The following is an 18009-nucleotide window of genomic DNA, read 5'->3' on the forward strand; positions in this document are numbered from 1 at the left end:
ATATAAAACCATGAGAACATATCTATATAAGTTGTTGATTGTATATATATCTATATATATCCAAGAGAACATACATATATATAAAACTATGTGTATGTGTGTGTATAACACCCACACACATAGATTTAAAAGTAAATACAGATATGTCTGAGTGTATAGATATATTTTTATATATTTACATAAAATATAATATTAAAATATAATTATATTTTCCTAGTTTTGTTCACTGAGTAGTATGGAGAGAAGCAACACTTCAATAGCAATAGATGAATCTAGATCTATTTTTCTAGACTATTCTCCACTTAAAGGACCTAGAGTCTTTGGAGAAATGGCTGATAACAGAGCTGGCACAGGAAAAGTACAAGACGATTTAGTATGTCTTATAGTGCCAAAAACTAAGTAAATACATGAAGAATAATGAGTACATGTCAAAGGACACAGAATCCATCTGAAGTTGCTATTACTGGCTAACATTTGACAATCTGAGCATCAAGATATAAATAGCACTGGTATATAACCTATTGAATCTATTATGAATATAAATCCTAATCAAGTAATGACTCAATACTGGCATGTGTAAATTTTAAAAATCATATCAAGAAATGAATAGAAAAAAGAAAAATCTCTTCTTTACAGTGGAATTTCAACTAATAAGTGTAAAGATGATAAAATTACAGCTGGAAGTGGTGGCTCATGCCTGTAATCCTAAAGCTTTGGGAGGATCCCTTGAGGCTGAGAGTTTGAGACCAGCCTGAGCAACATAGCAAGACCTTGCCTCTAAAAAAAAAAAAAAAAAAAAAATTAGCCAGACATGGTGGTGCATGCCTCTAGTCCTAGTTACTCAGAGACTGAAGCATGAGGATCATTTGAGCCAAAGAGTTCAAGAACTGCAGTTAGCTAAAATGGTGCCACTGCACTATAGTAACAGACTGAAAGTGTCTTAAAAACAACAACAACAACCAAAAAAAAAATCCAGGAAGTTAGAAAGTCACCATTGGCATCATCATAGAAATGACTGGGCAACAAGTGTCAGTGAACACAAATACTAATGGCTAGAGATAGCAGGGGTTAGAGGCAGTATGCTACATTATTTCAAATGCTTATTGAGTATAAAAGAAAACAATTATAAAGTAACTTCAATAAGGAGACCTGGCAGCCACCACCTTAATCAAAAGATCAAAGGTAGCAGCATCACTAGAGACGGGACAAACTAAAGCAGAGTGAGAAGGACATCTGTTTTTCAGAGCTGGAGAACACACATTGTTAGAGCCTGAGTAAAGTAAGGAAGTTAACTACATCGTGGTAGGGGCAGGTAGAACATTTGATATAGGGTGAATAGCCCATATTAGACAGAGACTAAGGTTGGATCCATTGTGGAGGGAGTAATGGCATCAACTGATTACATACAGGGAAACAAATTATTCCCTGGCACATGGTAATATCATGCACCAGCTCATAATATGCGATGGGAAAAACATAGTCTCACTCTGTAGTATTACTGTTAAAGATTCAGTGTGTGAATATCCTCATAAGAAAACATCAGATAGACACAGATTTGAGGAACAATACTGTAGATAATTGGTATGTAACATCGAAAGGTAGCAAAGCAAAGGAAGTCAAGACAAGACAGAAACTGTTCCAGGTTGAAGGAAATGGTGGGTTTGACAATTCTGTGCTACACATGTGCCTAGTTTGGATCTTGTAATTCAGGATATTACTGGGAAAATTGGAAAATGTTGAATTGAGTCTGTGAAATGCATGGTAGTAATGTGTCAATGGTTAATTCCTGATTGTGATGGTTGTGTCATCTGTGTAGGAGTATGTCATTGTTTGTCAGAGAATTCACTGACAAAGTCAGAGATGTTCACTATGTTTGTAATTTGCTCTTGAGTAGTTAAGAAAAAATACTTTTATTCTTGCAACTTTCTGTACATTTATTTCAAGTTTTAAAAAAAATCACGATTGAAAGTTGTAATTAGAAACTCCTGGAGAATATTATTTAGGGGCAGTTAATTATTCAAAAAGTTGCTGCGTGTGTGTGTGTGTGTGTGTGTGCGCGTGTGTGTACTGGTAGTTAAAAATTACATTTCCAGCTCACATTTACCAATTTCTGCCTTTCATGTAAAATTTGATGACAGCTTTAATTATGACATGTGAAGTTTAAAAGATTTCAAGATATAAAAATGTGTTCCACTCAGAGAACACTTGTATTCAAATAGGGTAAGGGGTGTCAGAGCTAAGAGACATGAAATAGCTGCCTCTCTCTATCCCTTAATTTCATCATGTGCAGAGAAAAATAACTACTGCCAATTTTATGGTCCAGAGACAATTCTGTCTTGCATTTTTGTTGCAATTATTAAGAGCCAGATTAATTGGTTCCCAATCTTCTTCTTCTGGGATAACTAACAAACCTTCATTTCCACCTGTATTTTGAATAATTATACCAAATATCTAGAAAAAATTCCAACATTATTCACAGAAATTTGAAGAATACACTTGCTGCTAACTCTGAGTCTCATATCCAATAATTAAGCGTGTGTTAGTTTCCTAGGCATAGATCTTCTAGAGTCTCTAAGTTTAATTGAATGTTTGTCCCATTATATATACTTGAGTCCCTTTCTTGCTGATGTGGCTCTAGAAAAGAACTTTTTTTCTAGGATTGGACTTCCAGATTGTTCTTTTACTTTCTTAATTTTCCTGATCCTCACGGGGACTAGAATCTGTTCTAGAGGGAGTTTTGATGACTGAGATGCTGCAGTCTGCAGATATCTTTCCTATTGCCAACTGTTTGCCTGAAAATCTGAATATAAACTGCTTCTAGATTCTATGTCATCATAACTTGTAAACTTTCAAGTACATATAGCTATTCCCTGATTATCTGATACATGCATACACATCTTCACACACCCATATGTGCAAGTACTCATGCGAGCTTCCATACTTTTGGAAAAACAATTAACATTGAATTAAATTGTATTCTTTTTATTTAGTAAAGTTATGTAACTAGGAAGATATTCTAAGTAATATGAATATGAGAAAAAATAACTTTTACTCTCTTTGTATCCCTCAGAAATGTAAAAATTGACCATTTTTTTCTTAGCTGTCTACCAAATCACCTGAAGCACTAATCACCTGAAGCACTAATCTACTAATCTACTAATCACCTGAAGCTCTATCTTTGTTGCATATTTTCTATTTGTTCATTCACATCTATTTGCCACCCTCCATTAACCTTACCCCAGGAGAAGTAACCTCTATGCATTACATCTACCTGGTTCTTTTATTCTTTGGATTCAGGTTTAGTTTACCCAATTGAAGGCATCAACAAGAGGACAGTAGGTTGGGTTAAGTGAAAGATCAGAGTATTTATTTTCCAGTACCCCCCTTACTGTCCACATTATGCAGTGACAACTCTGCTTGGCTGAAAGCCACAGCTCTTCTCTTATAGCTAAAGTACTGGCCAATTCCTACAACTGCTCTCTCTTCTTGCCCTTTCATGTTTACAGGTAGTAGGAATTACTAGACCTGGTTTAGAGGCAGTAGCAATGGTATCTCTTTTCTGTTTTGCTTTACCTGTCCACACTATGTGCATAAGCACTTGATTAAATTCTCTTAAATTGCACATTTTTAGTGGATTCTTTTTTCCTGATGACCTGATTTATATGTCAATCAATCTACACAATTTTCTGAGTCCATATTTGCTGTCAGGTAATAAATGGATGGAAAGGAAGAGAAGATTTTCTTTACTAAAAATAATGGTGCGCTAGGATATCAGATTAATCCACCCACTGATAGTAACTTATAATGACAAATAAAATACAAAATAAATCTTGTTAACAGCATCTGAGAATTAGCAAGAAATTAAGAACTTACTGGGTCAAAATTTAAGCTGTGATGGGAACCCAGGTAAATAAAACTATGAGGTTATCTTCAACCTAAGGGAATTTGGTAAACAAAGAGAACCCTTTAATATTGATGGCCTCGTGGGATGCAAAGGTCAGAAGACAAAGTCCTGGGCTTGCCGAAATTGGGATGAAGAAGGTGGTTCTAAAAAAGATTCTTCCTCTATAAAGTAGGAATCCTAAAGTTCTGAACTTCCCCACTTCCTCCCAAGAGTGCAAAGAAAATGACACTAAGCAGAGCAGGGGCACGGGATCTCTAAGAAGTTGTAATTTCTTAGATTAATTATAAAAGAATACAAAATGTATTTATAACTTCTAAATAATAGAGACAAAAATTTAATGGCAAAAATCTAAATCTAAAGAAAAAATACAACTAAAGGAAAACAATATGTGATTCAAAGAAGAAACCCTAATTAAGATGAAAACTGTAAGTCTAAGTACATATTAATCACATTAAATGAAAGGGACCAAATGCTCCTATTAAAAGACTATCAGATTGCATTTAAATTGGAAATTATTTGCTATTTATGAGACATATATAAAGGGAAGATACAGGAAGGTTGAAAGCAAAAAATACATAGCATAAAGATACTAATACAAATAGTGCTACAAAATTCATATCAGGCCTACTCAAACTTAAAACAAGAATTACTAAACATAAGGAATATCACTTCATGTGATAAGTGGTTCAACTATTCCAGAAGATATGATATATTTGAATTTATAAACACCTATGAAATAATCTCAAAACATATAAAGTGAAAATTGACTAACTACAAGGGAAAATGAACAAATTTATATTCACAGTAGGAGATTTTAACATGAATAATATATAGAATATTTGAACAACCTGATTAAGGAACTTAGTCTAAGTAGACATGTATAGAATAGATAATAACACAGCATACATTCTTTTCAAATACTCATAGAACACTGATGATATCCTGAACCATAAAGAAAACCTCAAATAATTGAATTATAAAGAGGAAAAACATATTCTAATGAAAATTCAGTTGCTTATGCTCTGCTTCAGAAGAATATCATATCATAATGCCAAATAGCATACAAATGCCAAATGCATGAGAGAGTCATAAAGAGAGGCTATGTCCAACTTGAATGAAACCCTAAAGGGTTTTTGGTGGAGAATATAACACTTGCACTGAACCGTAAGAATTTAGAGGGTAATGGGCCTTTACAACTTAGAGACACATACATGCAAGATAAGTTTGGATAATATTGAATAGAATAATGCAGAGAAATACTGGATACTTGCAAGGAATAGCAGAATAATAGAAACACAAAGGCAGTGATGAATCTCTGGAAGTTTTTGTTTAGTAAATGACAGTGTTGGTCCATAACATAAAAATACAAAGATACGGTATACACTAATGGATTTTATCATACATATAAACTCCAAAGTTTAGTTGGAATTTCTATAATTTGTAAAAAGTGACAGGTATTTGAAAAATTATATGCTAAGAATATAAGAAGCTGTAAAAACCTTGAGAAATATTTTAAAAGTAGAAAACACTTTTTAAAATAGTTTTGCTTTCAAGTGTACATCTCAGGTTGTCTTTAAGTCTTTTAGCAAACAAACAAAAACTCTAGACTGTACTCCAGCTGAACCATTTCTAAAATCAAAACTGTTGAGGCAGAATCCTGGAAACTTGAGAAGTTCTGGGTGAATGTCAGATCTGCGTCACCTTTAGTACGCCCAGCCTTCACTCCCCAGGAAACAGAGAATTGACTCTACTTTCTGTGGACTTTGGACAATAGGTTTCCCCGCTACGCTCACTCCGTTTAAGATCCCTGATGAACAGTCCTTCAAAGTGAATTCTGAAGCTCTTTTTCCTTTTGTCCAAGGACTTCAGACTGGCAGCTCATGAATGTTGATCTTTAGTTCTACGGAATACTCCATTATCAACTCCTACCTCAGACTCATATGCTCACTATGTAACTGACTGCTTGAAGACAGTTGATCTGGCATTTGTCTCCACACATATCAGTCCTTCCAAAACAGTTCTAGCTCTCTGAATTATTCAGATAAAGAGCAGCCATCATATCTATTTGCATGCTATATAGAAGTTGTCTGCACAAATTAAAAATTTCCCCATTTCTTCTGAATATTTTCCTCCATGTTGATTGGAAAAGCCTAATCAACATTATTAAAGCCCACTCTGCTCAAAACTAAGTTTTTAGTTTTCCCTTTCTTTTTTTTTCTTTTAAAGTCTACTAAAAAATACTTTGTTTTGTTGTGGCCAAAAAGGTTTGTCATTTGTTATGTTGGAACTTAAGGGAAGCCATGTCATATTGGATCATACTACTCCATTGTCTACCAAGATAAATTGATAGGTAGGTGGATAGAGGGAGAGAAAGAGAGACACAGAAAGAGAGAGAGAGAGAAAATCTCAAGACATTCTTTAAGGAGAGTAGCATAATATACTGGAACTTTTCACATGTAGCAATTCCAAGGCTGCTCTGAATAGATTGATTAGTTTCATGTGTAAGAACACACAATGTTGAATTCAATTGTACTAACATTTCCTGCTAATAGATATTTCTTGAAAAGTTAAAAGGCACCATTTGTCAACAAATATTTGTGTAACTACAACTTGTAGATAATATGTTCAATACATGTTTTTAAATTTGTACTCAAGAAATGCTAGTAATGCATTGTTTAAAGTAACTACTAACAGATTAGGAAGATAGATTTACAAAATGCATTAGAAATATGTAAAAATTATAAACAAGATGATCAGTTAGACACTATGTCATTTTAATCATAAAAGTAATTTTGATAAAACATATAGAATTGTAAATAAGGAAATAACAAAAAATATATAGTATATCCACTTGAAGAGACATCATCCAAATTTATTTATGTAAAATTTCATCATCACTGATGATAAGGTTTAAGCAACATGTAAACAATTATTTTTTCAAAATAAATGAATCATCAAATATATTAAAATGATTTTTAACTTGATTCATTTATACTTTTCACCTTAAATTTCATTAATGGATTTTAAAGTTTCTTCTTCCCTTTTAATCACTGTAGTCATGAATTTTAATCACAAGCTCAGATAGGTATGTGAAAATTAAGTTTTCCATGTTTTGACTGAACTTCAAAGACAAATATTGACAATACCTTGAATGAATGAGTCAGGTCTACAAAGAAAAAGACCATTTGAAATGAAATGGAGTCAGTATCCAATTATCTAATCAATGCAAACAATCTATTTAAGTAAGAATTTTTCTCCTGATTCTTTTTCCATTCCTCATACATTTCTTTTTTTTAGTTCTTTCAGCGATGTCCATACAAATGGCCAGTTATCCACTTCAATTTGCTGCGCCTATCTCATGCATGAAGGCATTCAATTCTTTAGTTTAAGTGTTATGGTTTTTATCAGTTAGATAGCTTTTAGTTGCAAGTAACCAAAAACCAAATATAAATAGGCTGAAACAAAGGAGGAATGTATTGACTCATATATATGAAAAGTTCAATAGATTTGGCTTCAGACAAGGCTTTATTTAGGGTTCTAATCATGTAAATAAGGGTTTCTTTTTCTCTGCTTCTCCATCTTTCCCCATACCTTCTCTCTATCTCTATTTCTATATTTCTCTCCCCTTTACTCATCTGATCCCTTCCTATGCTGATTTTATTTTCAGGTAGGATGCATTCCATTCCCATGGTCTCAAGATGGTTAGAGGAAGATCCCAGAGCTACATGGTTTCTTGTTGGCCTTTAATGATGAAGCAAGTCATTACTTAAAGTTTGTAAACTGCGTCTTGGCCAGACTAGTATCATCATTGAACTACACTTGCTTTTTCAACATCCATTTGCCACTTTCCCTTTTTGAACTGTTGCCAGCATTTCCCATCAGCATTTTATGAGTAGATTTGGCAGTATCCCAGAAATAGATTCTGATTGACTCAAGCCTATTGACAGACTACATCAACTATATTATGATGATTGGTTCAAGGATAATCCAAGTTTGGACAAACAGGACCAAGACTCAATTTCTGAAATTTGAACAATGACTCACTTTAACACTAGAGGTATTAAATGTAGTCCTTGATTGGTAGTAGAAAAATTCTATTACATTATTGTCTGAATTTTAGAGAATTTTGATTTAGTGTGCATAAAGGGTTAAATGGGTAGGATAAATAATTAGTGGATTCGCACACATATTCTTAATGTGCCCATTCCAAACTTGCTGAGTGAAGATTTTCAGACACTAAAGATCAGGGCTATACTTAGAAAATTCAACAATATGTTATAATTATAATATGTTTTAAATTATTTCTTTAATCCTTAAACAATAAGCATTGCTGTTATTGGTTAAAATGACAGTACTTCATTCAGTATCCTTTTCATATCCCACCCTGATATACATTACTGTGAATAACTAATGCATTTTGTAATATCTATGAAGAAACTTAATTATCTCAGAAAAATTATGAGCATTATTGTCCAAAACATTGGGGTAAAGGGTTATAATCCTACATTAAATTCAGTTTAATGTAGGATTATACGTTAATATAGAATTATGTATTTAGATTTTCCAAATACTGATTTACCAGACTCAGTGAGACTGCTCAATCAGTATTTGGAAAATCTAAGTGTATATTCTGTATTTTAAAAAATAAATAACTCATTATAACATGAATGTCTTCTCAATGATTTAAATATATCTTTTTGAATTTTCTAAAAACCATAACAATTTTTCTAAAAACATAACAATATCCATGAGAACAATTTCATATGTCATAGTCTCTTAGAAAGCAGGCCTGTCTTTCTTGCTTTAACACTGGTGTACATCTCAACTCTTCTTGTAGGCTTCATGCCTGTTGTTAATTTATTATGGAAATGCAGCTGGAGAGTGTCATCTTGCTTTGCAAGTACATTATTCTGCATATTAAGAAGAAAATTAACGTAGTTAGGCCAGGCACAATGGCTCATGCCTATAATCCCAGTACTTTGGGAGACAAGCAGGAGGATCACTTGAGCCCAGGAATTTGAGACTAGCCCTGGCAACATAGTGAGATCCTGTCTCTTCAACAAGATTTCAAAGTTAGCTGGGTGTAGTGTCATGTGCCTGTAGCCCTAGCTACTTGGAAGGCTGAAGCAAAAGGATCACTTGAGCCCAGGAGTTTGAGGCTGCAGTGAACCATGATCATGACACTGCATTCCAGCCTGGGCAATAGAGTAAGACATGTCTACGCATTTTTTTTTTAAGTAGTTATTTGATAACAGAGATACTTCTTAATATTTATGTAACATTTTACAATATACAAAAAAATTAATCCAGTTATGGTGGCTCATACTTACAATCCTAACACCTTGGGAGGCTGAGACAGGAGGACCACTGGATCTAGCGAGCTCAAAAACAGCCTGGGCAACTTAGCGAGACCCTGTGGCTGCAAAAATATATACTTTTTAAGTTAGTCTAGTGTGGTGGCACCCATGTGCAGTTCTAGCTACTTGGGAGGCTGAGGTAGGAGAATTGCTTCAGCTTAGGAGTTTGAGGCTGCAGGGAGCTATGATTAAGCCACTTGCACTCTAGCCCTGATCACAGAGCAAAACCTTGTCTCAAGAAATACATGACATAACATATAACACAAAAAGTAAAAATAAAGAATTGATACACATATCATACTTTGATTCTCACAACTATTTAAGGTGATAAAGGTGTAGCTCTCTGTTGTAGATACAGACATAGAGGTTTGCAGTGGGAGATGACATACGAGAGGGCATGGAGCTAGCATGCGGACTATCAGTTCCTTGAGGGCAGGACAGTGGCTGGAATGTATTGGGGGCTCTGAATATATATTGAATTAATTAATTATTTAAATCTGGGCTTAAATATGGTCTTTTACAAGTCCAGTGTCTCTTACAACTATATTATTATTGTGGTGTTCTTTACATATCTTAACAAATAGAGCCCATAATCAATTTGTTGGGCTCAGAATAAATGGCAGGGAAAAAACCAAAACAAAACAAAAATCTCCTCGAGTGCTTCTTCATTCCTGCTTTGAGGACATTGGCTTATTATTGTTTTCTGATTTTCCCACCTTGTTCAATTGGTAATCCGTTTAGGAGGCTCTCAATCTATAGGATTTTGAAAAGCATATGTCCCTAACAGAGAAATCCTTAATGTATTCAGATTTTTTTCTGTACATATTTCTTCAGCATATTTTCTCTTTTGTATGTTCTTGCTGTCAAGAGAAAAACAGTTGAGATAAAATATGACTATTGAGCCCAGAGGTCTGGACACAAAAAAGCAGAGCCCACAAGTTGTAGTTCCTAGCAAATAGATACAAATTTAACAAATTATAAAGAGAGTGTTTTCTTTAGAAACGTAATGCTGAGACTGGAGGCAGGAATAAGATGCAGCCCAAGGCTTTCATCCCACCACAGGTAGCTTAACTACTTCTGTTTCATCCCACGTGGTCCAACAAGGCCTGACAAACTGCACCGCAGTACAAGAAGCATCTCCCGGGCGATGATGCATATAGACAGAGGGATTTTTTAGTCAATTGCAGGAATTAGGCTTTAATGCTTTATACTAAAAGACTTCATACCCTAGATAGCTGCCTGCTATCCACTGAATCTTGGCAGGCAGTGAGACTGCTGAAGCTGAAACCGGGAAGCTATGTTAAGCAGATTTTCATGGATGTACAAAAATGCTTTATTTATAAAGCTACTTTTCTGTGTAGCAGTTCAAAATGGTTTTCTTTTTCTAATCTCTCATTTTGGTCAAGTCTCAGTCTTTATCAAAATTACTTCCCAAACATGCTGCTAAAGAGCCACAGAATAAAATAATGCTCACTTCGTCAAAAGTCAACATTTTTGAAAAGAATAATGCTACATACATCAATTTAGGAGATTAAACATGATCATGGTCTTTACAAAAACTGTAAAATACAGAGAATGACATTAAATACTTTACCATTATTTGGAAGCTCTAGAGGGCTACAGGCATCATTTTTGGTTCTAGCTTTTGGCGAAGAGATCAGTTTTGCAACGAGTGATGCAGAGATGGGCTGCACTAACAGAGAGGTGAGGTTGGATCGGCTTTGCCTAAAACTTCCATCTGTATTCAAAAGACAAAGGAAGAGAATCCTTAGTAAACAGAAATTTAAAATACTTAAGGAAAAGTTATCTGCAATAAGTATTTAAATTATGACTGGTAAGTTTATATTCATTCATTTATTTACTCCTTAGTTATACCCTGTTTACTTATTAACACGATTTGAGATACTCAGTAAAAATTTAGTCCAAATACAATGACATATCCTAGTTAAAGATGGCAGATTGCACATATGCACTTACCTACATTGTCCCATAAAACTCCACTAAAATGATGACAAAATAATGAAAAAGCGTAAATGTACAGGGGCCAGGAGAATAGGTAGTAATACGATTCTAGTTGGAAAGCAGATATGTAAGTGTCAGTGATGTAGGACATGAGGGGGGAACCTAAAATCTAAGTTCTTAGTAGGGAAGCTGAGAATGCTGTTTGTACCACTGAACAAAGAAAGGGTTAGAAATTGTCAACACCAGGTATTTATTAAAGTAGGGCTGCAAAAGAGACCAGAAACAGGAGGATCTTATGAAATTCGGATTGTGAAATGGCTCGCCCTCTGGAATTCTCATGCACCCAGTCAGTGTGGGTGCCTGTTCCTTCTTCATTTCAGCAGAAAACAGAGTTACAGTCTGAACAGGGAGACACCAAATACAATGAGCAACATCACACTTCAAAGAGGATGGTGTTGGCCAGGCATGATGGTTCATGCCTGTAATCCCAGCACTTTGAGAGGCCAAGGCGGGTGGATCATTTGAGGTCAGGATTTCAAGACCAGCCTGGCCAACAAGGTGAAACCCCATGTTTAATAAACATATAAAAATTAGCTGGGTCTGGTGGTGCACTCCTGCAATCTCAGCTACTTGGGAGGGTGGGGCAGGAGAATAGCTTGAACTCAGAAGGCAGAGGTTGCAGTGAGTCAAGCCATGCCACTTGCACTCCAACCTGGGTGACAGAGTGAGACTCGAACACGAAAAAAAAAAAAAAAAAAAAAAGATCTTGTTGTGATTGCCAGGACTCCTCAGATGTTTTCTCTTTTGGCATATAGAAACCTCTCCAGGTAGGGCAATAGAAGATTCACTCTTAGTAAATATGATGAGATCAATAGAAAATATCTAAAAATACCAAAAACAGGTCTATTACCCACAAAGAAACAACTTACCCACAACATCCTACATTGAAATTTATCAGTCAATAAATCCCAGTTATATACTGAACTTCAAATCAACTTAATTTTGTTATTCTTAAGTAAGAGATCTCAGCCAAGGACAATCCTAGGTTGGCACCTGGGCACAGACCTAGTGAGGATGACAGCAGATGGTCAGCAGAGCTGGGGAAGGAGGTCTCTAGGAAGACCAAATTAATGAGAATACCAGATGTGTGCTAACATATTGAGAGAATATTTACAGTAAAAGCAGAGTGTTAGGGTTTGAAGAGTGTCTAGCTATAAAGAAAAACAAGAAACCTATAAAGGGAGACAACTGTTAGCTTAAAGGGACCAAAAGTTGTATAAGAAGAAATTTAATCATTGAACAATATGTATAATATTTACATAGTCATAATAATGTAAATAATGACTGCTGATTTAACACAAAAATTATCCTTTTTAGGAAAAAGGAGAAAAGGGAAAAAGTCAGGCTGCGATGTACATGAATACTTGTGAAAGTTAAGTCTTTATCTCTCAAAGTGGTAAGTGAATATAATGGATAAAACTGAAAAACAAACTCAAACACATAACTGAGCAAAACGAAGGTAAACATAATAGGTAAGTAACTACTAAAGAGGTTAAAAACAATTACATATTTGCCCTGGTGAGTTATAGAGAGGAGAGAAGAGACAGAGGGAAGAGAAGGAGAAGGTGACATTTTTATAAATTAAGCCTGTGGAAATATTTGACTATTTAAATGAACTAAATGCATCTATAACTTCAAAAAACAAAAAATAAATAAAAATAAGAGAAAACAGTTATAATAACACAAGTACAAAAAAAGTATATGAATAGAATAGAGATAAGGGAGAAAACAAACTATGCTTAAGAAAATAACTAATACTTATTCAGTTTATATATTTTTACTGACTCACAAAAGGAAGTACACAACGGAATGACTCTATCAGGCAGTCGGTGATGTTTTCAGATGCAGTGCTATGTTTTTCAGAACTTTTATTAGGGAAAATAATTGCTAACGGTTTTTCTCAGAATTTAATTTGATGGGACTTCAGAGGGTACAGAGCTCAATGATACTGGTATCCAGGCTACAGCAGGAGGTAGATTATAAATGAGAAAATATGTTACAGGAGTGTTTCCTTAATTTATCATCTGGAAGACAAGGCTAAAATGCTATATTTAGCTTAGGCCTACGGCAGTCATGGAAGTCATGGCTTTGAAGAAAAAATAATAAAGATTTAAGCTTAGAATCCATTTTATTATATAAGAGCAGTGCTGGCCTCATAATTTCATTGCTCCCTTATATAGATCTATGTAACAGTGCATCTGGACCACAGTGTAGGTCATTATTTCCCAACAGTTTTCATATTCATGGAACCACAAGTGGCTATATAATTTGCAGGACCCACAGTGAAATGACAATGTGGGACCCCTTGTTCAAAAAGTATGAAGAATTTCAATATGGCAGTAGGAGAGCATTAAATCAAGTGTGGGGCCCTTCGGAGAGGGGACTCTGTGAGACTGCACAGGTGGCATGTCAAGGTACCAGGCCCTGCATAATTTATGTAGAAGATGCTAGTAGTTGTACAACCTATTGAGGTAAACCAAAGGGATTTTCAGACCATAGGAGGCTGCTCTCAGCCAAAAGTGATGAGCCTCAAGTCTCCTACTACTCCAGGCTGCACTTGAGGACAAACTGATTCATGTTTCAAAGCAGAGACAATGTCTGAACAGACTAGCTGGGAAACGCTGGGATAGCCATATGGATTTTCCAGTACGTATTTTCTCTCTCAGCTGTTACCTTTGGAGCTTTTAACGTGCATGGGGTAATGAAATAATATTGATGTGCCATGTGTTGTCTATCATTTTGAAGTTTTCATGAATGTGGGAACTTCTTAAGATGCTGTATGATTGCACCTCTCCCCAATTCAAACACCAAACTCTAGCTTGCTATTCAAGGCCCTTCACAATCTTGAACCTTATTCTTCAATATTATTTCCTATCAGTTTTATTCATGAATCTTAAGCAAAAACTTAAGCTATACCCTTGCATACTCCGTGAGCTACATCCCCCATGCTTAAGCCGTTCCTCTTACTTCACTTGTTTTTCTCACGCATCACATACGTCTAAAGTACTCAGTTCCTTCAAAGCCCAACTTACAAGTCATCTTCTATGTGAAGCTTTCTCTGGCACCCTCAGCTCTGTGTGCTATATCTGCACCTTTTTTTCAGTTAACATTATCACTATATAAAATCACTTTGTTTATTCCGTCTGAACTATAAATTCTTGAAAGCAAGGACCAAGTCACTTACATCATCGTATGATATACAATGCCTAGCACTCTGTCAGGTACATAACAGGAGCTCAATAATTAATGGTAGAAAAAAGAATCAACAATTCTTTGAAAAATAATCTTAATGCCTATGTCTTAATGGTTTTCTGAGTCCTGACAAAATTGAGCTAGGGTACAATTGAATAATAAATTATAACTCCATGCTTGCTATATAGTTATGCTTTCTCCCTGGCTAATACTTTCCCCCAGCAGACATTAAATAAACTTTCAAAACCCATCTATCCCTATCAATTCACTGATTATCCTTGCCCTAAAATTAACTTTTGTAGATAAAAAGTCTTTAAATAAATAAAATCATCTCTAAGATATATTTATGTTAACAAAAATCAATAACTGAGTTCCATTTTTCTCTAGAATACTCTATTAAGCTTATGAAGCAATGCATTTAAATGTTAAATATGAGTGAACCCTAAACCATAATTGAACATACCCAAATCTTTGATTTTTTGTGCTGCATGACTAACAGACTTGCATTAGTTTTGAAATATCTAAAGTAAGTCCCTCATTAATTTTTTACCTTCAGCTTAATGGAACTTTGACAAACAATTCACTTCTGAGAGCAGATACTAAAAGCAGGACTTAAAGGACACTAAGATTAAATTATAGACAGAAGTTATTTTTTAAAAAAAACCTATGTCTATTGTAGAACAGCTGAGAGAAGAGTTTTATTTTCTTTTTTATTATTAGATTATGAACAAAGCTAAACACATGTACTATTTTTATTCAGTGATATTTTAAAGCATATTTATGAACTATAAGAATTCATTAGATGTGAGATGAAAATTAAGTGGATTATGTGCCTGGAAAGAAAGAGTACCATACAACAAAAAAGACTGTGACATTACATTTTAGCATTTTAACTTTTAGATTGCAGCATTTATATCATACTCTGAATCTTGTTTATGCTCTATAAAGACTGAGGGAGACCAACTTTTATTTTAGTAGCTAGCTAATTCTCTGTTCACATTATGCACCCTTTGCAATCCAGATAAAGACTAAAACAGACCCATTATATCAATAATTCAATCCCTGATTCAATGCTACATGCACATAGTATAATGAGGAAATTGGATAAACGAAGTCCTAAGTCTGACTTCATCATTGACTCACTGTTTGAAATGTCACAAATAAATAATTTCCCTATGGTACTATTGTCATTTCATCTACAATTCCTAAACTACCAAGGTGACACCAAAGTGTCTTCATTGCTGAAATAAAAATAATATATTAGTTCAGAGACCTAGAGCCAAAGTTACTGTGGGTGAAATTTAGAAGAAATTAGCATTAAAATAAGTAAGATGTGTTCTAATTGTACTTCCTTAATTCTGTGTCATGCTTTTTCAAACTTTTGATGCCCCCTTCAATCTCATCTGGTTGGCTGTGTAAAGAAAACATGCTCTCTTAGTAGCCAGTATATATATATTATTTTTTTTGATATGTGTGACAAGATGCGATACTTTTAAACCTAATTGAAAAGTCAGTGTTGGCTAGGCATGGTGGCTCACACCTGTAATCCCAGCACTTTCAGAGGTCAAGGAGGGTGGATCACCTGAGGTCAGGAGATCAAGAACAGCCTAGCCAACATGGTGAAACCCCATCTCTACTGAAATTACAACAATTAGCTGGGTGTGGTGGCACACGCTTGTAGTCCCAGCTACTCGGGAGGAGGCTGAGGCAGGACAATTGCTTGAACCTGGGAGGCGGAGGTTGCAGTGAGCTGAGATTGCACCACTGCACTCCAATCTGGGTGACAGAGTGAGACTCCATCTCAAAATAAATAAATAAATAAATAAATAAATAAATAAATAAATAAATAAAAGAAAAGCCAGTGTATACAAGTGCCAATTACCCAAACAGCATCAGGGAAGATAAATCTTCAGAGATTAGAAATATCACATACTGAGAGGAAGGCACCGAGAGGTTAGATAACATAAAAATGTGCTGATTAAATAAAAGAGGGCCTGGTGTGTTTTAATGATGATGGTGAATGAGAAGAATAGCACAACTTCAGAATTTAGGAGTACATATAACTCAACCCTGTGCACCTCGTGTGTGTGTGTGTGTGTGTGTGTGAACATGACATCCTTGCTGCTCACTCAATGTTGCATAGATCCTTTCTATTCAATGCATAGTCCTCGGACAAGCAGCATCTGCATGAACTGGGACTTACTAGGAATGCAGAATCCCAGGTCCCACCCCAGGTCTTCTGAATCAGAATCTGTAGTCTATCAAGATCCCCAGGTGCTTTGTATGCACATTAGATCAGCACTGGCCTAAATCATTATGTAGTCATCCCTTGGTACCTGCCAGCAGTGGGTTCTGGGAGCCCTTGTGGATATCAAATTCTGCATATGCTCAAATCTTTATATAAATTGGCCTAGTATTTTCATATAACCTACCCACATTTTCTTATATACTTTAAAGCATTTCTAAATTACTTATATTACCTAATACAATGCCTACACATCACTTAATTCACATGAATTCAACATAGTACTCATCATGGAGAAAATTCAAGTTTTGCTTTTTGGAACTTTGTGGGATTTTTTGTTTCCCAAATACTTTCAATCTGCAGTTAGTTGGATCCATGGATGTGAAACACCTGGATATGGAAAGCCAATGATATTTTTTTATAGTACAATTTATATAATTTTAAAAATGACTAATATATAAAAGGAAGAAGGAAAAGAATAAAAACTGTATTTGTCTACCTTCCCCCAAATTAACTATATCAGTAAACCACAAATCAACATTCTCAGTCGCCTTCGAAATGATTAACATGTCTTTTTATAAGCTATTTCTAAATAACAAATTTGAAATGGACAGAGAGGAAGTCCTAGCCAAAGCAATCAGACAAGAGAAAGAAATAAAGGACATCTAAACTGTTAAAAAGGAAGCCAACTGTCACCCTTTATGGGTGACATGATCATATAAGTAGGAGACCCTAAAGACTCATCCAAAAAGCTCATAGAACTGGTAAATGATTTCAGCAAAGTTTCAGGATAAAAAATAAACGTACACAAATCAGTAGCCTTGCTATACACCAACAGCAACCAAGCTGAGAATCAAGTCAAGAACTCAACCCCTTTTATAATAGCTGCAAAACAAATTAAATACTTAGGAATTACTTAACCAAGGAGGAGAAAGGCCTCTACAAGAAAATCTACAAAACACTGCTGAAAGACAGTGACACAAACAAATGGAAACACATCCCATGATTATGGATGGGTAGAATCAATATTGTGAAAATGATCATACTGCCAAAAACAATTTACAAATTCAATATAATTTTGATCAAAATACCAACAACATTATTAACAGAACTAGAAAAAAATCCTAAAATTCATATGGAACCAAAAAGAGCCTGCAGAGCCAAAGCAAGACAAAGCAAAAAGAGCAAATCTGGAGGCATTACCTTACCTGACTTCAAACTATGCTGTAAGGCTATAGTCACCAAAACAGCATGATACTGGTATTAAAACAGGCATATAGATCAATGGA

General features: G+C 35.0%; 1 protein-coding gene across 1 annotated transcript in view; it reads right to left on the reverse strand.

The window, feature by feature from the left end:
- Positions 1 to 18009, reverse strand: part of LOC105532231 (inactive N-acetylated-alpha-linked acidic dipeptidase-like protein 2) — a 612136-nt gene that overhangs the window by 195036 nt on the left and 399091 nt on the right. Inside the window, exon 5 of the mRNA XM_011970318.1 lies at positions 10856 to 10999. Coding sequence (XP_011825708.1) covers positions 10856 to 10999 — 144 coding nt within the window. The remainder of the gene's footprint in view (positions 1 to 10855; positions 11000 to 18009) is intronic.

The sequence above is a fragment of the Mandrillus leucophaeus genome, unplaced genomic scaffold, assembly GCF_000951045.1.
Source record: "Mandrillus leucophaeus isolate KB7577 unplaced genomic scaffold, Mleu.le_1.0 Scaffold942, whole genome shotgun sequence".
NCBI classification, from domain to species: domain Eukaryota; kingdom Metazoa; phylum Chordata; class Mammalia; order Primates; family Cercopithecidae; genus Mandrillus; species Mandrillus leucophaeus.